General features: G+C 34.9%; 2 protein-coding genes across 2 annotated transcripts; one reads left to right on the plus strand and one right to left on the minus strand.

The window, feature by feature from the left end:
• Window positions 1-1,450: 1,450 nt before the first annotated feature.
• Window positions 1,451-17,862, minus strand: LOC137925669 (protein Daple-like). Its single transcript, XM_068769142.1, has 14 exons — window positions 17,710-17,862; window positions 17,417-17,620; window positions 16,711-16,904; window positions 15,643-15,844; window positions 14,521-14,619; window positions 12,621-12,784; window positions 11,299-11,473; window positions 10,338-10,412; window positions 9,940-9,994; window positions 8,070-8,143; window positions 4,659-7,893; window positions 4,150-4,246; window positions 3,628-3,771; window positions 1,451-2,009 (listed from the first exon to the last, which is right to left on the minus strand). The coding sequence occupies exons 1-14, from the start codon at window positions 17,860-17,862 to the stop codon at window positions 1,859-1,861; spliced, it is 5,022 nt and encodes a 1,673-aa protein (XP_068625243.1). The 3' UTR covers window positions 1,451-1,858.
• Window positions 17,863-18,458: 596 nt separating this feature from the next.
• On the plus strand, window positions 18,459-24,334 carry GlcT (ceramide glucosyltransferase). Its single transcript, XM_068768911.1, has one exon. The coding sequence runs from the start codon at window positions 18,742-18,744 to the stop codon at window positions 19,933-19,935; it is 1,194 nt and encodes a 397-aa protein (XP_068625012.1). The 5' UTR covers window positions 18,459-18,741; the 3' UTR covers window positions 19,936-24,334.
• The last annotated feature ends 827 nt before the right edge of the window (window positions 24,335-25,161 follow it).

Below are 25,161 nucleotides of genomic sequence, written 5' to 3' on the forward strand. Positions count from 1 at the left end.
TCGACAGATTCAAATAGAAAAAATATTTTCATTCTGATTACCAGTTAAAGATATAATTGTCATCATAAAGATTTATTACGTATTATGAGACCAAAAAATTTTTATCTCAAAACTCATTGTGTAATACTCCCACAAGATGTCGCCAAGAGTAAAATCGATGCTTCATCTACCAAAGATGGTGAACGTGAAAAAATAACAACAAAATCTGCAAAGACATAGATATCCCCTATAAATTCTCATATTCCGGGAAGTAAATAATGAATCTAGTCGTAATTTTATTTTGGAACAAAAAATGGTCACAATTACAGACAAACCGATTGAATGTGAAGCAATAAATAAAACAAATGAAAAACAACTTAAGAATAAAGAGTCCTTGCTTCCTAAAAGCAAACATTTGAATAAAATTAATAAGTCAATGGCTAATGGTGACATGGCTGGGAGCACTAGAAGATCTCTACCAGGACTTGTAGTGAGGACGATGACTCGACGTTTCTTTTTTACATTTTATTGTCTCATCCTAATTTACTCGCACCATACGTATTATTTGTTTGATTACGGCACCGGTTCAATCGCAGCTTGTACCTGTACTGTGCCGGGGTAAAAGGAGTCCCTTATACAATTTTTTTAATGGGGTTAAGAATGACGACCTAAGCTTCTCGTTAGAGAGAACCTACGGTTGCGTACCGAGGTCTGGTCTCCTCCCCATCCCTAACTTCAAGTCTAACCTTTGGACTTGGAGATCATTAGTATTATTTATTTATTTACGCTTTTGGTACACCATAGGAAAAAATATGTGTATTACTGAACATTGGATTAGTCATTTAAATATTCATTTATTGAATGTACCTTTTTGTCGATTATTTTTTTGTGTATATCTTGAATTTAATCAATAGTAATTTAAAAACATTTTGCGGAATTTCACTAAAAAATCTGATTGTCTAACAGATTTTCTGCAAACGAAATCCTGGTACAGTTTTTTGCGGTACCTTGTAATTACATTATAGACTTCCCCTATTTTTTTTTAATTTAACTATTGTACACATATAAAATATTGCCATAACTATATTATAAGACCAATGTAAGAATATTAATTTCTATCTACTGTTTTCTCAAAAGGATCCGCGGTCCTAAGCCGTACATTTTTTTGCAAAACAAACAATCTCAATATTCCTCTATCCCAATGAATCGATGGGATATAATGCTGTGGAAATTACTAAAATACACTGTCCTAGCGGTATCAATATCTGTGCAAAGTTTTATTATCTTAAAGGCATAACCTGCAGCACTAAGCCGGCCAGGCTCAATGACAAAACAGCAAGACTACGAGACCCTATTAGACCTCTGAACGTCCATGTTATATTTAAGGAAAGTTAAAACAAAAACTAGCACAAAACATATTATCTTTAATATATTTACGACCTATATAATACTTAAAATGCGTAATGTTAATATTTCGGTACCCTTCCGTTACTCAGGAACTAAATCATTCAAAATCTTATTACAATAAAATATTTGCTAAAATTAACTTGTTTCGATTAAAAAATAGGAGCACACAAAATTTGAGTAAGTTGGCTTTGCTGATTACATTTGCGGCCTGCTGAGAGAAAGGTACCAATATTACTTTATAAATTTTTGAAAAAAAAAAATAAAAAGAATTTATTTATTTTACAACTTTAAATGTTTCAATAATGAATATAGGAAAACTCAGTAGTTTTTAAGCCATATGTAGTGTATTGACGCTGGTCTATATACACTAAAACAATCATTGCACAGAGAATGTCAATTACACATTCTCAAATAAATCAAAACGGTTCATGCAAAAAGAATATGGAATACGCAAATTCACAAAACATCAAATCTACTTCTTCTTATTCATAAAGTCTATAGCTGCCTGTATGTCCTCCCGAAGAATGGTAACCACAGCTCGCTTCTGCCTGCGGTCTTCCCGGATAACGTTATAGGTGTGATTCTTCAGATCCGATATAAGCTTGTCGTCCGTTTCCTGGAATCTGAATAGCGATATTAAGTGATATCCATCCTCTGGCTTATTGGTGGTACGGTACCACCCAATAATTTAATATTACTCTGTGTGACTCATAGTGGCTCAACGAGGTATCGATAGGTATTTGCTCGGTTTATGCTATAATATCGAATAAGTAATGAAATGACAAAGTAACCAGCAAAATGGTGAAGAAAAGTGGCAGTGGACGCGCAGAACAGGCGGCCCAAGGTCCAGCGCCACAAGGTTTTAGAGTGGACACCACTAACCGGCAAGCGCAGCGATAGACGTTTACCCACAGGGTTGAAAGACGATCTCAATAAATTTGTCGATAGACGGTTAATGCAGGCCGCCTCTAATAAGTCTTACTTGAAATGTATAAGGAAGATCCAGCAGTAGAAGTGTACGGTTTTTATTTATATTACTCTTTCTCCCATCTTATTTTTGGGACAGGGATATATATTAACTTTCCTATTTTCATCCTCTCTTTCGCATCCTCACAATTTCTCTATTTCTTCCCTCTTTTATCCTTCATATTTTCTATCATTCTCATAGCATTTCACCAAAACTACAAGAAGGTATGGCGACTCTCCTCCTGTAAAAGGGAAGCGATACTGCTGCGAGCCGAGCTTTTACCCATTTCCATATCATAAGCCACTCTAAGCACTCCATATACGTGACAGTAAATAATTACGTGCACCACGATCTGGTCCACCGCTGGGTCTGATTGTGTTACGGTTGAAATGATGATGATGCCACACTAGAAGCTACACGGAATATCTGTGTAGCTTTGTTACCCTGAGGACCCCCACGACAAGCTTTGAGAGAAGTCACCAATAAACTACAGCATTCACAAACGTAGTTCCTTTGGATATGCCGCGTGTCTAATAGAAACCTAATTGTTCTTATTTCTGGAGATGTGTAGTCGTGAAATACCAGCAATTGCGGTTTACTTCTAAGTGTTCCATGTCGTTAAGAATAGGTAAACTCTCTTCTTCTGAAGCACAATAGTGTATTTATGGTAATAAAATAGTGACTTATAATTGTGCATCGCTTAAGCCTAATCCGCTTGGCCGATAACACCAAAGAAACGTCAAAACCGTACCATAGCATTCGAAAGTGGTTACTTTATCACGCCTTTCTAATTTATTTTCAACCAAAGGTTAAGTATGTTATTTCAAGGGAGAATAAAGTCGCAGGAAGTCGCTGGATCGCCACGATGGCCCAAGACCAATCCTTAAATAGGGCCATGCCTTACTGTAAGTTCTATAACCTAATAAAGAAGATTTGTATGAACTTAGCCACACTCCCTTGACCGAATGGATCATAGAAACGTAAAAACGTGCGCACTCTCTGAAGTGCTCACTTCAACTGGTCACCATGAACACGAATTTCTAATTCAATTTGATGTAATTGGTCAAGTAGCGTGCAGAACAGATGGCTGCTGGAGCCTAACGTATTGCTGTGGAGATCACGGATCGGCAAGAGCAGCGAAAGTCTACTACCCACAAGGTAGATAGAAGGCCACTTTGAACCGGTCCTATGAAAAAAAGCCTATAACCTATGAAGTTGGGTTTCAAGCCACTGTGAATTACCACTCTAACAAGATCTGTTGTATCATAGTATACCTCTTGTCCAGTTCACAAAACCCGGCGTCCATCACTTTAACCATGTTGACCAGCATGTCCTTGGCCGTGGTGCGAATGAGTTCGCGCCGCTGCTCCTTGTATTTGAAAAAAAGTTTCTGATCTTCCATAAACTTATTGATGAATCTGAGAAACATCAAACGCTTTTGTTGTTTGTTTTGTTATTTATCATCATCATGTCAGATGTAGGATATTCGTAGACTTTCGTCAGTCTAGTATCCAGTAAAGTCCAACAGATTGGCAAGTTGAATCGGGAGTGGGCAAGCCACATAACGGGCAGAAACAGATGGCCGCCGGGACCTTAAAGCTCCGGTAAGTGTGTTACAAGACATCCACCTACAATGTAGATAGATGACTTTATAAACGTTGTCAGAAGATGCTGATTGTAGCGCATTTCTAACCGGCTCTATTGCATATATATACGTGTATGGGGTGAGGGAGACTTACATTCAGCATAGGACATCACTGTTGGACTTAAATTTATTTTTAAACATAAACCCTTACATGTTTCGTGTGTTGAAATGAATTTTCTCAATTGTAGTATCCAATTTCTCCATAATATTCAACATACTTTCCTTGAAGTAAAACTCAGGATCAAACCCTGAAAAATTAAATTTATTTGTAACAAATAAATTTCAAAATTGGACTATGGACTAATTTTTAGTGATCATCATTATTTGCCAACTTAGCCACGACCATTTAATCAAAAGTCAAATTCACCAGTTGAAGGCGTATGCCTCTTGCACACCTCTTTGATATTTATAAAGAATTACAACATTTGGGATATCAAATAGAAAAAAATATATATTGTTTAAATGCGTTTTGATAGTATGACCGTAGCCACGTAGACCGTAATAAACAAAAAACACAAAGAAAAATAAAAACAGTCCAAGCCCAAACTAGCTCTGAATGTTTACAGAGCCACTCTGGGCTTGGACTGTGGTGTTGGATCGTGATGGTTACTGCATTTTGAGCGAGAACAGATTGTATTAAAATAAAAGGATAAAATTTACCTTTACTGGTTGTCGATACTGCGGCTTTGACCCATTCGTTCACCTGGGTGACGCTCAGACCACTGCCCGATGCCACTGGAGAGGAACTAAGCCTCTCTAGTCTCCTCTTTTTAAAGTTCACGGAGGACTGTGAACGGGTGTTGTATTTTCTCTTGACTGATGTGTCCGGATCACTTGGCACAATTTTCTTAGAGGATGTGCTTTGCGATCGTACTCCCGAAGGCTTATCTTCAGCAAGTACAGTTGCCGTATGCGACGGCGCTCTCTTCGTTAACAGACTCCGGTAATGCTTATCAAGATCATCGGAAGATTGCGAAGAAATGGAATATCGCCTCTCCATTGGTTTGTCCTCGAACATCTTTATGGGTGATATCTCTGATATGAAGCGACGTTTCTTTGGGGATGTTCTTGGAGATGCTTTTGACGCAGATTTTATAATCCTTCTATCAAAGTTCGCTTTGGAGGTGCAACTCTTTGATTCATTGGAACAACTGCGACGTGAAATAAAAAGTCTCTGAGTGGAAACGCGGCGAGTTGGTAAGCACTTTGCGACTACTTCTGCCGGTAACCTAGTAGCAGATACCACTAAGGTTCTAGCTTTTTTGTTTGGGTTACTGATTTTTTCATCTTCGTAGCACGAATGACTTTCTCTCGACTCGTCCGTGGATTCTTTATCCGCTTCCTGATTCAACCGAATGAAAAATTCTTCCACAGATTGGTTTACGTCGATCAGTTCCAAATTACGTGGTTCTATTGTTTTATTCAAAGATGCCAGACTCGGAGGTAAGTCCCCTTGGCACTGAGAGAGATCTCCATGTGCTGTTATGGGTGAATAATCAACTGTTTTAAATGATTTTTCAGAAATATTTTCAGTTTCATCATTTTCGCTTAAACTAATGAATATTTCATTGATAACATCACTATTTTCAGCTTTTTCCGTTTCATAACTACCACTAGACTTCCTTGTCCGTTTCTTTGTTAGCTCTCTGCTTGAGATTTCTATTGGTTGTAACTGCGATGTACCCGGTACATGTACGGGGTCATTAGGTTTTTTTACGGTCTTGTTTGAAACATTAGAACTCTTTGTAGTGTTATTCCATTCATTATCGCAGTCCTCATCGGACATCAAAATTGGTGCCGTATTTACACTGTGTGGATCATTTTCGATTTTGTGAGATTTGTTATATTCTTTAAATTTTTGGATCATGTTCGCTGAATCATTAGCCGTGTATTTACGCCGAGTTGTCGTCTCCACCACCAGGCCCGGAAGAGGACTTCCAGTGCTTCCAGTCGTGTCACTATTTGCCATTGACTTCATTGTATTCAAATGTTTGGCTGTTGTAAGCGGCGAATTATTTTTGTTGTTTATATGTTCTTCATTGTGGTTGCATACTTGTTTTTCAGTTCTTTTATTTACGGTTTTACATGCTATAGTTTTGTCACTAATTGCTTCCATTGCATGTTCTACAATTAGGACAGGTGAACACTCATTACTTTTTTTTGTTGAATCCTTGTGTATTTCCAGGGATGTATTTAAAATATCTGGTGGAGCTTCTCTCATTTTTTCATCTATTAGTTTTTTTGCAGACTTTTCTATGGTTATTCTAGGCCTCTTCAGAGTATTTTTTTTACGTTGTTGTTTTTTAGGTTTACCTTTTATAGACGCATTATCGATTTTACTCTTGGCGCATAAACTATTTCGTTTTATTTTAATTTCCTTAAAATCGTTGTCGTCATTATCACTACTAAAGTTATAAAGGGCTTCTTTATTGGTTACATCGACTAAAACTATTTTTTCATCACTAACAAGATTTTCTTTCAGGCTATCGAACATATCATTCATCTTTTTAGTTTTTGGTGACAGTGGTATTTCACGTTCTATTTTGTACCTTCGATTTCGTAACTTTTTTGTGTATTCACTTCGCTCTTTCTCGATTTCTTCATAACACATTGGCTTTGTCCTTATTCTAGGGCAAGCTTTTGTCTCAGGTACAACTTTCTCTACATCATCCCAATTTTCATCTTTTGGGGAATACAGCTTACGTTTTTTTTTAAAAAGTGGTCTACTTACCTCTGTTCCGGGAGAAGTGGTTGCGTTTTTTTCTTTATTAACTTTTGTAATAACTGTAGCAAGCGCTTTTTTATTATTATTTTTTCTGCCTAATTTTAACTTATTTTGTCGTTTTAGTGCACGGGTTGCCTTTTTAGAAGACTTAAACTTTAATGTAATCTCTCCAATGTTTTTTTCACTCTCTTTATGAATTTCAGAACAATCTTCATTGCATTCTTTCGATTTAATTTTGTTTTCCGAAATATTTAATTGAAGTCCAGCTTCTCTAGGTAAAATTTCAACATCATGCTTTAAATTTTCTTTATTCCTTTCAGAATCAGTGCAAATTGAATCGATTAGAAATTTTAAACATTCAACAACTTCTAAATCGGGCAATATTTTTTCAGAATTTACCATATTTTTTTTAAAACAACGTTCATCAAAATCTTCACTGGTCTCAGAACTAGTCTCGTTAATTTTTTTGGCTAACGTTGGGCTTATAACTAAGTCGGCTTTGTAATTTTCGGCAATATGTTGTGAAAAAAAATCTTCTACAGCTTTTTCGTGTAATGTTTTTACGGGTGAACTAAATGATTTATTATTTTTTAATACTTTAATTCTCCTGAGATATCTACTTTCAACATTAACGTTACTAAACTGAGTATCTTCTACAATTTCTGGGTTCGATTCTTCGGTGGATGGTGAGTTACTAATAACTGTGTAGTTTTTACTAGCGCCGGCTTCACCTTTGTTTGCCTCTTTGTCGCTAAAATGTTCGTCTTCTATATTCTTTCTAGCTTCGGTGGTAGAAATATCTTTTTGAAGCGCCTCCTGAACCAGCAGTTCTAATAAATTATCTGTGGTATAATCTTGGCTTTTAGGCAAACGTTCTAATGCATCAGTTATGACAGACTCGTCAGAGCCAAAGGTAGCTAATAAAAGAGAATTACGAGAATTTTCACATGGACTAACTGGTGATGTTTGTTCATTATCTATTTTTTTGTTTCCTCTGTCGGAAGCCGATTCTTTTTGTAAATAATTGAAATAAGCCTTTCGACAAACGCCGTAAGATTTAAGTTTATTCGCGCTGGTGTTTAAACTCTGACATACTTCTGGTTCAGAAACATTCTTGATGTTTGGCGATTGACGTTCGGGTTGCGGTAAAGCGACGAAATTTTGGTTAAACTGAAAATTAAATAAAAAATCGCTGCAGTTCTTAAAACAATAGATATAAAATTTAATTACCAGACATTATATTTGCAGAAATATATTACATTACATAATAATAGCTAGTGTCTCATAACATGATCGATGTTTGTGCTAATGTATCTACAAAACAATTTGTTAAAAAAAAATTATACCTTTACGTAAGACGCTCTGGACTTTACAGCCGGTATTTCAGACAGTATATTTTTTTTACAATTCTCATTAAAGCCTTAAAACAAAAATAGGATGGTTGTTATAAATATATATTTATGATCACAATATAATATGTTGTGTTTAAAAAAACAATAGCTGCACGTAGTTTCCTCATGGTCAGCGATAAGGTCCGTTCATAACAACAATGTCACATAGAATGGAAACACTAGAATGAATAACTTAGCTAATAAACATTAATAATAGTAGTAGAAAGACAGTTAAAAGTTTTCATTAAAGAAGAAGCAATACACACCAAAGTTACGGCTAAGATTTATAATAACAAGAAAAATGTATAATACTAAGCACATAGATGAGAAAACTTTTAATTGTATAAACCAATGTACATATAATTAGTTAAATATTTACAGTATTCAACTGGAAGGAAGAATACATTACTCGTAATGTTACAGAATCTCGGAACACTAGTGTAAAACAGGTCTAAATGCATGTCATGTGTTGTATTGCTAAATTGGTTTGCAGGATCTTTTTATCAGGACCAAATGACTCGTTCAAACTATTCGTCGAGAGTAGTTTGTATAATTGGCCGTTGTGTATTGATATTGAACCTACGTTACCTGCAGAAACCTTAAGTGAAAGTTCCGAGTAATCTTTAGAAGGATCTCAGACGCCACGATTTCTCCTAAAACGGAAATAAGCTTTTCCGGAAAAAAAATCTTTGTCCACCGACTGGCACTCGTTTGATGTGCGACAAATGAATCCATCTGGCTGTCAACCTTGTGTTAAGATGTTTAACATCTTTACATAAAAAACAGAATTGAACCGAACGGAATATTTAAAAAAAAGTAGGGTCCAATGATTTCTTCTATTAAAATTGCATCCCATAACCATTACCTTATAAGAAGGAAGTGACCTCTCGTGTTCAGCATTCAGATTTTCACTTGCTCTAATACCTAAAGTATTGTTTATTTACATGTCCGTTTAGGTGGAAATAGGCTTCGTCACAAAATCTGATGTCAAAATTACTGAATCGATCTAACATTGTTTCAGCATACGACTTGAGCAGTTTTAAATCATTAGGCTTAAGTTGCTGAACTACCTGAATCTTATATGGATTTCATTTTAAATATAAAATCATAATATGGCGGAAAGATCTGCGGAATAATCCTAATTCAGCCGAACGCTTGCGGGTAGATAAACATGGGTCGCGTCGAACAAGCAGTATCAAGTTGCAAGTTCTCTTCGCTCCGAGTTCTTGGCCTACCGGTTTGAGTCACACATTTAGTGAAGATCCCGTCTCTAAGTAATTCTTTGCCCTTTTCTTTATTAAAGAAGCTTTCGGATATTGACTTAAGTACTTAGAGTAAATCGTATTTAATGCGAAATAAGCGTCTCACAGTAAGGAGGAAACTGTTGTATGAATTAAAATTTTTAACCCAATAAGCACTTTGGGATCTTGTCAAGCGATTCATTGCTACTAAATTTCCGAGAAACAACCTAGTGACAAAGGTACACAGGCTGCCGTTTATTATGTCGGTAATCGCATAAATTTTAATTTAATTTAATTTTTGCACTTGTGGTTTATATTTCTAATTTTATGTGTCTTATTATTATTTATTTTTAAAAGCCGTGTCTAACATTATTGCTTATAACACATATTCTCATTTAAAAGTATATCGGTAATTATTACCCACATTATCTTCGCACATGTAAGAGAGCATTTTCATTTAACCTCAAGTAAACTAATAACATGTGACGCTTCAAAATTAGTTTTAAACAAAGAAGACGTACAAAAATATTGATTTCGATAAATTCAAAGAGTCATTATATAATAATATTTGTTTGTGTATCTACCTGTTTGTCCGCGTCGCGTAGTCTGCACTGGATTAGAAACACACGCGTTGTGCCCCTAAATACAACACAACTATTGACAGATTGCATTTTTTATTACGACTACCCACATTTAAATTTAGTGTCGCGTCTTATTTATTGGGTAGTCGAAATAAAATAATGCTATTAAATATTATATTATCATACAGTTTTTAAGATCAATAATTAAAAAAATATATATATTTAATTTACTTTAGTTTATGCATGTACGTAACACATATCAATTATTAACATTTACTTATTAAGTAAAAATGGAACAGACATGTTTTACCAAAGATAAATATTTTTTTTACATGTGCCATTTTTTGATACAGATATTTTGGTACTTCACAGAGTATATTATAGTATGTAATAGTTCGTACCCAGTTTTTAACTTGTATTTTGTCGCATCTTTGCTGCGGAGAATTTGAAACGGAATTATCCACGTCATCTAGTGCCTAAAAGGTTAAATTGGAAGTGTTAAACGTCTACCATACAAAAATTTTAATCACGTTATACTGTTTTTTTTTTTTTTGCATTTTGTCCATTTTATTGTGGGGCAGCGCCACAAGGATTATTTCTATATTTATTATACACAAAAGAGTGCGAGCTGATTATAATGTTTAAAAATGCTAGAATTCCATGAGAGATGTTTTCGAAAAAGTTAGTATTCTGACAATTGCTTCTCGATACATTACAATAAAAATATAAAAACCTATACAAAAAGAGTGACACGCACAAGGTAAACTCAAGAAATCAAAAAACTCGTAACGCCTACATTTCTTGTCTAAACATTTTTGAAATACAAGTACAAACATTCTACGAATATGTAATAAAGTTCGAAAAGATATCTTAGATATTCATGTTCTTACTTTTAAATCTGCAATTTTAAAGTGTATTATTAAATAAATCTTATATTAGCGTGTGAAATTTAGTTTGTTGACTCATTTGCAGGGTTGATATTATATATATATATATATATATATATATATATATATATTTATATATATATATATATATATATATATGTGTGTATATATGTATATATCAAAAATTGTTAGATTTCATTTAAGATTAGTGGCTATTGAGTTCTTGACCGGTTCTTCTCAGCAGGTCAATATTCCGAGCCGGTGGTAGTTTACTACCTTCATAATTAAAATATTTGACGTTTAAAAAGTGCAAAAGTGTAAAAGTCAACTCAAATGAAAGTATTTTAAGTATGATGGGCAAGATATATGAATTATTAAAAATTCTTAATTGAAAATGCATGTATATATGCCAGGGTTTGGATATTAATGGTAATATATTGTGTGTACATCATTTCACAAAAAATGTTAAAGGTACCTGAAACTTATTAGCAAAAATCCTACGTAGTGCTTTATTGACTCTAGCCAGGTCATTGTTAGAGCTTAATACAATTTCTATATTTTTGTTTCCGTCGCTTTTCAGACGTTTCAATGAAGGTATCAAATATGGTGGCTCTAAGGTTGTCACCGATATAACCACATTGAGGGATTCCCTGAAAATTATTTTTACTTTTACAGTCAATAGATTTTTTTTTGAGACACCGTCGTTTTGCCACAAGACGATGTATCATTGAATATTAATAATGATGACATGTAAGAAATGACAATGAGAGATAGTTTCTAATGCCTGGCAACGTTTGTACGACCCACTTGTTACATAGACTTTGTCGCACAAAAGCAAGATCGCATCGTCCATTTCTTCAAAATCAACTTGCTAACACCGTCATCCTAAGTATAAATTGGTGATTCAATTTACGGCGCTATTGTTTATTGACTCTTTAAATGTTTTGTGAATGTGTGAAAACATGTGAATAACGTCTCTCAGACGTCATTCACATGTTTATTTCATGTTTTCCTAGAAGCAGATAACGTTATTTGAAGTTAGGCAAAATTCCGTTGTATCTTGTATCAGTCATAATTAAACAGTCAATTGAAGTATTACGGTAAACATTATTTCGCGATACACTACCCCATTATGTAAAAAACCCAACATGCAAATATTTTCCCAAATAAATCCGTACCCAATGGGATTCGCCTTTTATTTTTGTAATATTGGAAAAAGCTCGTAAGTCAAATGTGGCAACATTAAGAGAAAGGGAGTGGGATAAGATTTATCTTCATCATCACTTCAATCGATAGATCCTCACCGCAAGGCACAGGCATTCCCCAAAGATCACCATGGTAACTGGTCTTGCGCTGCCAGCATCAAGCGAGATACCGCGACCTGGACAATGTCGTCCGTCCAACTAGATGGTAGCTTACCCACGTTGCGTCTTCTGTCTCATAGTCACCACTATAAGTTTTATAATGCTACCAAAATCGCTAAAAACCTCAGAGAGGTGGGAGCAATGGATAAAAGAGCATGAGCGTTGACGACGATCTGATGGAACTGAGCGGCCAATATTTCCCCCGTGGAGTAGCTGCTACTTGAAACTAGACATTTTATCGCCCGCTTGCAAACCCGTGTCTTGACCAACGAGCACCGGCTAAAGTGGAACAGGACTATGAACTGTTCACGATGTAACACCGGTGGGTGAACTTCGGAAAACACTCTTTTATTACCTTAAGGGTAGAGAACCTCTATCTACTCGTAAAACTTTCTATACGTATGAAGTTTCAGTAGCATTACTGTGAAGATACCTAAGTAACTTCGCTTCGCTTGTGTTGGCTTCGCTTATGACGAGCGACTCGCAAGCCACCGCGTAATTGCTGCTGATAAGGGCAAGCTGCCGGGACTCCAGTACAACGGACATGCATTTCGTTGCTGTATTCATATCTAACCAACTCTGCTTACTCTCTGTACCCTGGAAAAGGTTTTCATTGAAAGATCTATTCCCATCAGTGATTCTATAGTTTAGAACGCCTCACTTTGTAACAGATCTTCAATACTATATCCACATTTTTAACAATAAATAATTTAACAATTGTGTAAAAGAAAGTGGTCAGTGGTCTATGGTGTGAGGACGGAACATCCTCCCACTCTTCACTTTCTGCTCCTGCGATGACCCTAGAATTGGCTCGGACAAATATACAAACATACAGAAAATTAAAAAAATAGTTAATAAAAACAATCAAAATTATAAATAAAGAACTACTTAAAAATGTATTAATTTAAAAAAGGTACAATTATTTATCAAAGTATACAACATATGCAATATCTATATTCCTGTTGTATACCTGTGACATCCTTTTTTTATAATGCTATTTGTCATAAATTATTTGGTATTATTAACGAAAAAAAATATTTTATTGCTGCCTAAAAGATAGATGTCTTATGTATTGTTTTGTGTAATAAACTAAATGTAAACAAGATTTAAATGACAAACTTAATCTAATATATAAAATTCTCGTGTCACGGTGTTCGAACTTGAACTCCTCCGAAACGGCTTGACCGATTTTTACATGCGTATTCAGTATGTCTGAGAATCGGTTACTATCTATTTTCCATACCCCTAAGTGATAAGGGTGGTCCACCCCTAAATATTATTTTTAATTTTTTAGACAATTTTTTGGTTTTTATTTTATTATGATACAGCATACAAAAATACATACAAACCTAAATTTTCACCCCTCTACGACCAACCCTTATTTTTTATTTGTAAAATAAAATATTAATTTTTTTTGCAAAACAACGTTTGCGGGATCAGCTAGTATGTTATAAAAAATCTAAATTGCCAGGTACCAAAAAATCTAAAAAAATTAGCGGAAAATCATATTTCAAAAAATTAAGTAACACACGGAGTATAACGGATAAATAGAAGGACAGATAAGTGTTTCTTATGCTCATATTTTAGTTTTCACTGATTTCGTTAAGTTTTCTACTTAGTTTCTTTAAAAGTTTTTGTATTTCTTTTCGTAATTATTGTTAATTATATAAGTGATTCTGACCTGAATACGAGCCGGGCATGTAAATTGTTTTTGTTTCCATCTCTTTACTTGGTACTTGCTTCCCGCGAAACCACGTTGCTAGCAACGTAACTTTTATTTATTACGATTACAAAATAAAATGTTACGTTCCACTTAGTATATTAAGTTTCATTTTTACATTTGAATCTTGTTTACATTTCGTTATAAACCTATGAAGTAAAGCAATGCATCTTCTGGTTGCTACTGTACATTATATGCATTTCACAACATATTGTAGCTGCCACTTGGACCATTATATTTTAAAGGCCGGTTGCTAGCACACGAGTATCGACCGACGTCAAAATAATCGTTTTGATGACATATGACGAATCGACAGTTCGAGCAACAGCTGAAGTGCAACAAGTTTGTACCTTATGCGCCTAACTGTGGGAACCTTCCGTGATAGTATTCCCGCACGTGTATAATTAAACCTTTGACAAATGCCCATATTTCGTGATGGCGTTCCGTACGGAACAAGTCACACAAGTCTTTTATTTCAAATAGGATAGGGATAGATATTTTTAAAGCGCAATTACACTGGCAATATTGATGTATATTGCGTATTTGGAATATCTAGAAGAAAATATAGGCTTATTGTGATAACGTGGGGTTAAGAAATTATAAAATAGCTTACCGTTATTAAAGTAATACCACCGATTGTCAATCTCTTACACGTTACAGAGGTGATGAGATTGCCGCAGGCGTTGTGTGCATTGAGAAAATCTCTGGCGTCCTGGAAAACGGGTCTTTCATAGTTTTTTATTGAACGAACAATCAATACACAATTAGTAACAATCGCCTAGAAACTTGTAAATATGAAATACCTTTTTGTGGATATTAAGTCAGATTAATATAGCGCCCGTATAAAATATTAGGGGGACTGGAAAGTAAGGTCGCTTTCTTATGTTTAATTCACACGACTACATTTTTAAAAAGTTTTTATTTAAGAAAAGGACCAATATATAGCTACTTCCGCCAATGCAGTAGTAGTCGTGCAATAGCATTAATGCCAAACACAGAGTAAATCTCTGTATATATAAATCTCTGTATATGTATATTATTTGAACATCTTTTTTTATTTGATTTACTCTATGAAAACAAAGGCTAAAAACTGTAATCAAACGATTTAACAGAAAAAAGAAAAGATTCGAAAGTTGATGTATGTTTTACAACACAAAGGCCATGAAGGCACCTTTTACACTGTGCAAACCAAATTGTATTGCTTTACTGCGCTTCGATTTTTACTATAACGAATCGCTGTAATTTTCTTTCTGGTAGATTTTAAAGACCAAAGTTAGGTGTCGAAGTTGTTATTGTTAAATATATTTCCTAAACATTTTATGCAAGACATTATGAGATAATTTGTTGCTAATAAATTAGTCCAAAAATGCATTTTTTTTAAACTTAGCTAAACTTTGCATATTGTTTATCATAATTTGTAAAACAAATTACTTGCTCACGATTGCCGCTGCCACAACTCAAAAACACACTGACGCGAGGGTCGCTTTAAATCAATATCGAATCTGTTTAAAAGCTCTGAATAATATTGGCCGATGTTTGTTCTCGTTTTCTCTAGGTAACATATGTTAATATCACTGCGTGCATCCTTAGGACAATAGCCAAGACCTTGTTCACTGACCCACCATGGCCTGCTTTGGTACACATTCACCCTTGACGTACACAAGCAGTCGCTCTTAATGATTATATATGAGTAATAATTTGAATAAATGAATAAATATGAAGCAACGCCATGTACCTGAAAAACATCGCGCCAAGGTCTATCAACGAAAAGTTCCACTGTGCTCTTATCATAAAGGTTTTCTGGAAACCACTTCGCGGCTGCCTCCAGTCTCACGTTGCGATCGTGTCGTGGCAGCAACCAACGCATTAACGCTTCCACGATGCTATATTGCAACGGGACATCCCCGCAGGTTGCAAGTAAAGCTGCCAGCTTAACGCTTCGAACAAAAATGCATTTTAATTTTATTTACATAGCTCATCATGTCAGCGAATAGACCACTGCAAAGCAAAGGCCTGCCTTAAGATCCGAAGGACGTTGATTGCACGAGCGGGGTCCCACCAACTGCCACTTAAGACGAGCTACGGCGGAGACCTTGGTTCTTTTTTCGCATCGAAGACCCGACAATAGTCCTCTCTACCAGCCGGTAGAAGCGGCGTGGACAAGCTCGTACTAGGTCCACCGACAGCATAGTAATGTCGCGGGAAATCATTGGCGTACTTTGAGGAAGGTTTATGTCTTGTAATGGGCGTCTTTCGGTTGACATAAAAATGATGAACTGTTTTTACATTTCACCTACTAAGCAGACGCCACGATTTGTAATTCGCTCCATTTTTTTTAACTATTTGATTATCTTCATAATTGTTTTTAAGCCAAAGATTTTTCTTTAAATTAAGCGATCCTGAGCCGAGCACGGCCCTGGTTAAAAACATATTCATGAACCATGCTTTTCGCGAACAATTAGTTGTACATTATAAGTTATTCACAAAATAATAAAAACCTCAAAAAAGTCGTTTCGATTAGAATCTTGTTTACAATTAACGTACCTAAACCAAAATATAGTACAATATAACGATCATCATTTCAATCGTAAGACGCCCACCTCTGGACATAGACCACCACAGATGCTAGTTATTCGCGTCATGTGATGTATGTGGTATGCACACTGCTACTTCGAGTTGCTAATCCGCTGGGCTATACCACCTACTTTCGTTTGTCTACAGATGTCCTCATTACTTACAATATAACACAATTCAATGCTTCAATTAATTAAAAATAAAATAGATATATCAACGGATATCTTACAAATAAGATTCGAATTTTTTTCTCAAAGCTAATCTGATTTGTCGGCTGCTGTCAGCGCAGCATAAATTGAAAGTGCAAAGGATGCTGTGCCTTTGGAAGGCGTCGGGTAAGTTACAGGTAGCTAACGCCAACATACATTCAGCCGTCTCCTCCACTAAATCATCACTGACCGTTCCCTCTTTACCTAGTATATCCTGAAATGAAATAAGTACTATATTATTACCGAATAATACTATAGTATTACCGAAACCGCTGTACCGCGTCTTAGACAGAGGGGTGGAGGTAGAGGATTATCGCCGCCGCGCTGCAAGCGCTAACGGCGAACTGTCGCAACCCGGTGATACTGTAGTTACGGTCCGAGCCAAGAAAATAAATCAAACTAACAAAACACATTGATAAATTCGAAATATATATTTTTATTTTCTTTTAATATAGGATTATGCTTTATCCAGATTACCCCGAAACATTTATAGCCTATCTTAAAAATAGCGTCAAAATGAGAAAAAAAATGGCAAAAGAGAATCTTTTTGGTTAATCTTTTGATTACAGCGTGCGCGTGCGAATAAGTGTGTTTTGAAAAATAAAACATTTTCATCACACACCAAATGTATTTTTAGTTAATTTGCAGTCAAATTTTCGATTATTGTTATGTAATTTGTGCAGTCAAATCATATTTCAAATAAGATATTTTAATTATAATTGTCACCTTTATGAATTGAAGCAGTATCTGCATGAAAGACCACCAACTTTTTTTGCATAAAATCATATGATTTCGCATTGAAAAAAGCCAATAATTGATTGTTGATATAAGATCTTTTTGAAGAAGACTCCATGTTTTTGATGGTGGCGTTAGCAACATCAATTCAAAGAATTTAATACAAGCTCCATTTTCAGAAAATTTCTTAATATACTGCAAATAAAAGGAACAGTCAAAAATTAAAGCAAAATAAAGGTCAAATGAATTTATTTATGAACAAGTCTATTAAAAAAACAACCTACCTCAATTTCGAAATATCGTATTTTTTTCAAAGCTAAAACTGTAGATATGTCAATTTGTATTTTAAGATTTTTATAATTGGTTGCCACTTCATGTGAAACTTGAACATATTCGTTAAAATTATTTATATTTTGTAATAATTTGTTGGCATCCATTTTTAACAGTACACTTTAAAATGAAAGTAGGAATATTTTCTTTAAATCCTATAGCCCGCGTATATAATTTTAACTGATATTATCGGTGTTGTCAACTCGTGTTTAGGAACTGCCATATCAAAAAATTATTAAAACGTAATTTAAATCTTTATTTCATTTTATTTCTAATATTTTATACGTATTGTGTTATTTTTTATTAGCTTTATAGCAAAAATGTTTTATACTGTCATAAGGTTTATTATAAAAAAATATGAGAAGTTTTAAGAAAGATTAATTTTGTTTAAATCCATATTGTATTTTTTGTTAATAAGAACGTAAAATATTTACTGTCCATTTTTGTCTAAAACATAATAACATAATACCTATAAAACAGATAATTTTATAATGTGAAGTGATAACTGGGAGGCAATATTCGATAAGTTACACATAAAACCTTATTAGAAAATTAACAATGTATTTTACTACAATATTGTAAAATTGGGTATAAATAATATTAAACAATTACAGAAAAGCATAATAATTTTTTTTTATTTAAATTATGTGATATCCGAGTTTAACATTGGCAACATTGACGTTTGTTGGATTGACGGCGTTTGTCGAGGATCGGTTGTTCTTGTGTTGTGCTGCATGAAATGAACGGTTTGTCATAAAAATATAGTCGTGAATCGTGAATTTGTGATAAACGCGATCGGGGTGTTCGGGTGATAAAAATGACACGATAATATCCAGTGAATCAGTTAATACAATTATTTTACTCCAGCATTATAGTTATTCATTAGTTAAGTGTTATGATATTATCATAGCGCACGTTTTAGGACTCCACGAAGCAGTCGATATTATGAGGCCCGAACGCCAAAACGACATAAGAGTTATACAATTATGATCCCCATGGTGTACACTGTGTATGGTTTTGCCATATTTTTTATTGTTGCGTGGGTGTGTCTGTGGTTAATACATATAATGGCATTATCGTATTCCAAATGGAAACTTCACAGAACGGTCGACCGGTCGCCACCGGAACAACCTTATCCAGGAGTCTCAATCCTTAAGCCTTTAACGGGGGTTGATCCTAATTTATTTTCTAATCTGGAAACATTTTTCACGCTCGATTATCCAACTTACGAAGTCCTATTTTGTGTCGAGAGCGAACACGACCCCGCCGTGATGCTAGTGAACAGCCTCTTACACAAGTATCCACATATCGAAGCGCGTCTTTTCGCGGGAGGAACGTGTGTTGGCGTTAATCCCAAGATCAACAACATGCAACCGGCTTACTTGGCGGCAAAATACCCATTGATTCTTATAAGTGACGCTGGAATTCGAATGCGTGAAGATACTCTTCTCGATATGGTACAGCACATGCGAGACGACGTCGCGATCGTCCATCAGATGCCCTTCGTATGTGACGCCGAAGGCTTTGCCGCCGTTTACGAAAAAGTATACTTCGGAACGGCTCAGGCGCGGCTGTATCTGGGTGCTGATTTCCTGGGTATAAACTGTCACGTCGGCATGTCTTCGTTAATACGACGGTGCGCATTAGAGGAAACCGGAGGCTTGGCAGCTTTTGGGGAGTATTTAGCGGAAGATTACTTCATGGCGAAGGCGGTTGTATCGCGAGGATGGCGAATGCGCGTAGCGTCTTTGCCGGCGTTGCAGAACTCTGGCACACGATCAGTGGGAGCATTGCAGGCGCGGCTGACGCGCTGGGCGCGGCTGCGGATCGCCATGATTCCTACGACGGCGCTCCTGGAACCTCTCAGCGAGTGCATGCCTCTGGGCGCGGGTGCCGCGTGGGCCGCCGGCCAGCTATTCGGCGCGGAACCGTTACCCTTCTTCTTGGTGCATGTGCTAGTGTGGTTCCTATCGGACTGGTTGATGCTCCGGTCGGTCCAGAACGGGTCGCCACCGTTCACTAAAGTGCAGTTCCTTCTCGGTTGGGTGTGGAGCGAGTGTTGTGCGCCTTTCGTCCTCGCGGCTGCCCTCCTTAACCCCGAGATCTCGTGGCGGACTCGGTGCTACCGGCTAGACTGGGGCGGTCGCGCGCACGAGCTCAAACCCAAGCTCAAGTTTTGAGTCCGACCCCTCCGTTTGCGAAAGCTTTAAGTTAGTGAATGTTTGGTTACATTGTGTACTGCCACCATGCTCATAACATGGATAATATTCATCGCAACTATATGAATGAGTGTTTATTATATTAGTATAAGTTTTTATTTTAACTGCTATTTATAATTTTGAAAACAATGGTGGATACTTGTTATTCTTGTTTTAGAGAGTTTTGTATGTTTATAGATTAAAGACCAGGGGCTGTTGTATCCAATTTTATGGTAATTCTTATTACCATTTGTGATCTGCCATACCTATGTACTGTATTAATTTTACAAGATCACTGATGAAGATATACTTAATAGTTCTTCAGTGTTTACCCAAGTTTTAATTAAAACGGTGAATCATTCTTTTTATCAATAATAGATAGCATTTGGAGTACCAATTTAGTCACATCCTTTGACATTCACTGGCATATGAATCATTATTTTTTTGGATTTCTTATATAAAAATAAAACATGAATATGAGACGTAATATTTGTTCTAGTCTTATTTTTTTAAGATCAAACACTGAGTAACAATACTTGTACCTTTATATTTATTATGCTTAAAAAATATTCTGCCAGTGCATACAATGTAACTTAATAGTATTTATTCTGTATCCATTTTAGCAAATAATCTTGTATGACTGGGCTGGAACCACATCTCACATATTTATTCCTATGTTATAATGTATCTTTCTCTTTATTTCATTGCTTTGACAATAAAGTTATATATGGTATATTGGTATGTATCAAAATTGAATAACTAAAATGTTTCCTGGAACCAGTATATCAGATGCTTAAGAGCTTTTGTTTGTTGTGCATGTTTGAAACATTTTCTACTTCCAAATGTAATTTTCTGTCTAAAGCTTTGCAGATTGTACAGAGAACTTAGAAATGTGTAAGCATAATTTTTAATATATACAGGGTGTTATTTTCTATAATAGCAATACCTAAATCTTCATTTCGAGCCTTTTCTGCTCATATTTGCTTTGTATCTCATACAGATATTGGTTGTGAAAATTCATAATAATTTACAAATACATATCTGAAAAGTGTATAAGCTTTCTACTGTGTACCTTTGGACTGTAACATGAAAGTAATGAAGGATGGAAGTTGAAGGATGAGGCCTGAGATGGGACCAAAAATGAGGAATGTTATTCATTTTGTAAAAAGTTTAACATAGAAGAGGCAAATAATATAAAAAAGCAGTTGATTACTTTAGGTTTTTTTTTCCAAAAATCATTGAGAGATAAGACTGGTGGTATTGAATGTGTGTCCAAAGGTACATGGTTTTTGTCCTTAGTAGCTCTTTCATATACTTATAGTGCCATGAATATTCACCGCAGATGCACACAATTTTTAATTTTTGTTAATTAAATGAGCACAGTGTAGACCAAGATCATAATAATACTCAATGCCGTTGTGTTTAGTTGTTAAGACTGCTTAGATGATGTGTGGCACTTAATCCTATCACAGATGAGCCACATAATGCCAATTTCACGGGATGGTGGGTTGGGTGGCACTGTTATTGTAATTGGTTAATAGTAACCTGATACATCGATAATGACGTCCAAAAGTATTTGACAATAATGCTTTAGTGGTTTTTATTAAAATTTCATCACATTTCAATCCTTTCGAATTATTAATTTTGACAGTTGGGATATTATTTGTTAAAGAATACTATTCTGAGAATTTAATTTAATTTCTTGTAGTCATTTTATTTTAAAATATTTAATTATTAAATATGACACGAAATGTCGTGTCATAATTAATAATTAAAAAATTGTTAATGAACAATATAGGAAAGTAATTGGTGTGGTTTATAACATCATTATCAAAACTATTTTAATTTAAAAGTAACAAGTTGAAATTCGGTGTATTATAACTGAAGATTTTTTATTATATACACGCGAGCGGACGATCAACGTTCGTCTTATCAAATTTAAAGGATAAGTGCAAATATCCTGAAAGACTGTACTCGCTTAACCGCGTGTTATGAATGGGCACTTATTTTCTGTTCAACCGTTTCCTTGTTCCATCGTTTAGAAAACAGGCTCTGAGATGTCCCGTCCAGTTTTGCGACAAATGCTGACGGGAAAAACCGCAAGCCTCCGTGATACGCTTCGCTGACACCATTTACACGATCACGTCTAAACTTTTTATTAGTTTAGGGTTTGCAATATACAAAATTATATTTATATTGATGTTTTAACTATATATGCAAAGATTCACACGGAACTTAATTAAAATATATATATATATATCGTCAGTCATATCTGTTTATCAAAAAAGTGTTAAAAATGCCGTCAATTAGGGTAAATAAAAATGTTTAAAATCTTCTCGATCGTTCGAGAATGTTCCTTTCTAGAAGAATTCGTAACCCTGGTTTCTAAGTCAACAGACAGATTATGTCACCCTTTGCGTCCGGAGTCTAATCTACACATTGTTGGCACGATTGTTTGTTCACTCGGATTGATAGCCGTTAGGCAATTTTATAAACTATTCTTATTAAATTTTATCCTAAATTAGCTTGCGCAGTTAAGTTTTATTCAATTACATTTTACTAGAAATAAACGTCTCTACAGATTTTGAGCTACAAATCAAATTAAAAAAATAATTAATTTATTTAAGATATTTGAGGTCGAATGGATAAGTCTAATGCCTTATAATTGAAAGTGCATTTTAAAAAGTTTAAATATTTTTTAAATGTCACTTGACAATTGCCAACAACTGGCCATTAGGTCAAATATTCGATTCAATTAAAAAAGTTAATCTCTAATGAATGAATTTTACATTGATTGTTCATACCATTAATTTTGAATCAAATGCCATAGGTTGTTTGTGAAAATATTTGAACTATTGATTTTTTAGTCTAACAAAACTAGTACAAGGTTTTGTCGAACATGAAATCGTACAGTCATGTTGAAGAAACTAATGTAGTAATTTCATTGCAGACGTATAAAATTTCGATTTATTCAAACCTTTTTTTTTCTCGTTCATAACGACTCAACATTTATATATATAATCTGTAATTACCAGGGAATTATATATGGTCCAAGTTTTATCCGTTATATATTCGCTCGACCTATATTCTCAGAAACAGGCCAAGTACCGAATGTGAAGTGTGATAGTCTATTTGGTCTATTTAATATGCCCGCCAATATTGAAGCACATGCAATTTGTATGAAAATGTATCGATAATTCTTTTTTTTCATTGTACATTTGTGCGCATGTTTTGTTTTATTTTCGCGGACTTTACTCAAAAATAATTATTTTCATTATTGTTTAATATTTATGGACGTCATTGTCGAAATAAATTTATGAATGGAACATTATAATTTTAATATAATTTCTTACAATCATTGTAATTCCAATTATTCGAATGTCAATTTTTGAGAATATTATTTTAAATTTGTATTATCTGTATAATTGATTAATTGTAATGCTATTCTGTGATTAATTTGGATATTAATACTTAAAATCTAATTTAAGTGTAACGAGTAAATGAATGCAGTGTTGCCATGTTTTTAGTTGGTGCGAAAGTGTTGCCGTTTTTATTTTTTGTTATAAAATTCCAATAAAAGTACAATAATAGTAAGAGTATTTGTTGTAAATTTCGTGTGATTGTGAAAATTTGTAATATGCACTACAATTTGTGTAAAATTATTATATTGTGAGAATGATATGGTTTGCCGGTCGGATGTTAGATGACCTCGTACCGTACAATAGAGCCTTTTTGTGTCGTTTCCATTTGGCATCGTTTGTTTTTTATTGGCTTGTAACTATCGAATATTACGTAAGTAGATTATGAGGTAAAATTCGTGCAAGACTAAGACCTAGGTACAAATTAGGGTAGATCAATAATAAATACAGACAAGTAATAAACAATTCTAGTGTACTTAGGCGTAGGTTACAATTTTAAATAACCCGAGAATTATTTATTAGGCAAAAATGTTAAACATTTTAAGATTGTCGGTGTAAATGTTTATGAACCTTGTTTTAAAAAAAATTAACCGGGAGTTAGAAAAGTTAACTTTCGTGTGACGAATGACATGCCAAAAAACATGACAGTTTTATAAATATGTACGTAAGCTACTAGTGCTTATGCCAAAGGAATCTGGAATATCTCTGAGGAATTTTTGTACCAGAAACAGCCTATTGTCTGTGAAACATTTTATCATAGTCATCATCTACGTACGTAATTCGAACGAGCCCAAATCACCTCAATTGTTTGCAGAGGTATTTTGCTTGCACAGGCCGGCTTAGCGACAAACTAGATATATATATATATATATATATATATCAAATTAATACATTTTTTTGTTCACGGTACAGATTCGGTACGAAAAAATCTCAGTAAAGAAGGAATAAACAAATTACAAGAACCTGTGTTTGTTATTGCAAGCCATGACTCACTTTGTACTTTCAACAGTTTACGATTTATTGACGAGATGCGGAAAAGATTCAGGTGAGTAATTACAAAATCTTGTGACCCAGAACAAAAGAGAGGGGGTGTCCGGAGATCTGCAGATGAACCGAGGTCACCATTGTAGCTTGCCCGTGTAGTCCTTGTAGCCCGTGTGAAGTGGCAGTGGGCATGGCGTATACGTATCGCTCGTGCAGCCGACGCGGGCACGCCCTCCATTAAGTGGAACGACGACATCGTTAAGATCTCGGTAAATCGTTGGTTCAGGGCAGCATATGTTCGGTTATGAAGCCTTTAGCTTGCAGAGGTCATATTGGTTGAAATAATGATAACGATACATTATCCTCCATAAGACAGATTTTCAAAATAGCGCTAATCCAATGGCTTTGGCGTCCTTATCAACAAAAAATAGATGCAGAAGCATTACCCTTTGACGGCAGAAACACGTCGCGATTGCACCAATCTAGACCAGGCTGGACATAGGCATCACCCATTGGTAGTCAGAAAATATTAGCTCCTACATCACCTGTGGTTCTTTGACTATAATTCAGCTGCTGTCTCAAAATATTTAGATTAATCATAAATATATTATTGTACCATATTTTTCTTACGCAAAATAATAATTCCTCAAAATAAACATTAGAAGCACCGAAAAGTAATGTCATTTGTGTCGACATATTTTACAGAAAAACTGGTTGATTTTTACGCTCCGGCATTGAAGATTTGTATACTAGATTGCAAAAGGTTGTTGATAACGAAAGTGAATAATTATATTGTTGGTTAGAA

This window comes from Battus philenor, unplaced genomic scaffold, assembly GCF_028537555.1.
Source record: "Battus philenor isolate CCGP_79_NKW_IND1 unplaced genomic scaffold, ilBatPhil1.0.hap1 SCAF_27, whole genome shotgun sequence".
NCBI lineage: Eukaryota > Metazoa > Arthropoda > Insecta > Lepidoptera > Papilionidae > Battus > Battus philenor.

Coding starts and splice junctions, on each gene's coding strand:
- GlcT (XM_068768911.1), top strand. CDS start 18,742: ATGATCCCCATGGTGTACACTGTGTATGGTTTTGCCATATTTTTTATT.
- LOC137925669 (XM_068769142.1), bottom strand. CDS start 17,862: ATGGATGCCAACAAATTATTACAAAATATAAATAATTTTAACGAATAT. Junction 11,474..12,620: donor AGCGAAGCGAAGTTACTTAG/GTATCTTCACAG, acceptor AATAATTTTCAG/GGAATCCCTCAATGTGGTTA. Junction 9,995..10,337: donor AAATACAAGTTAAAAACTGG/GTACGAACTATT, acceptor TGTTGTATTTAG/GGGCACAACGCGTGTGTTTC.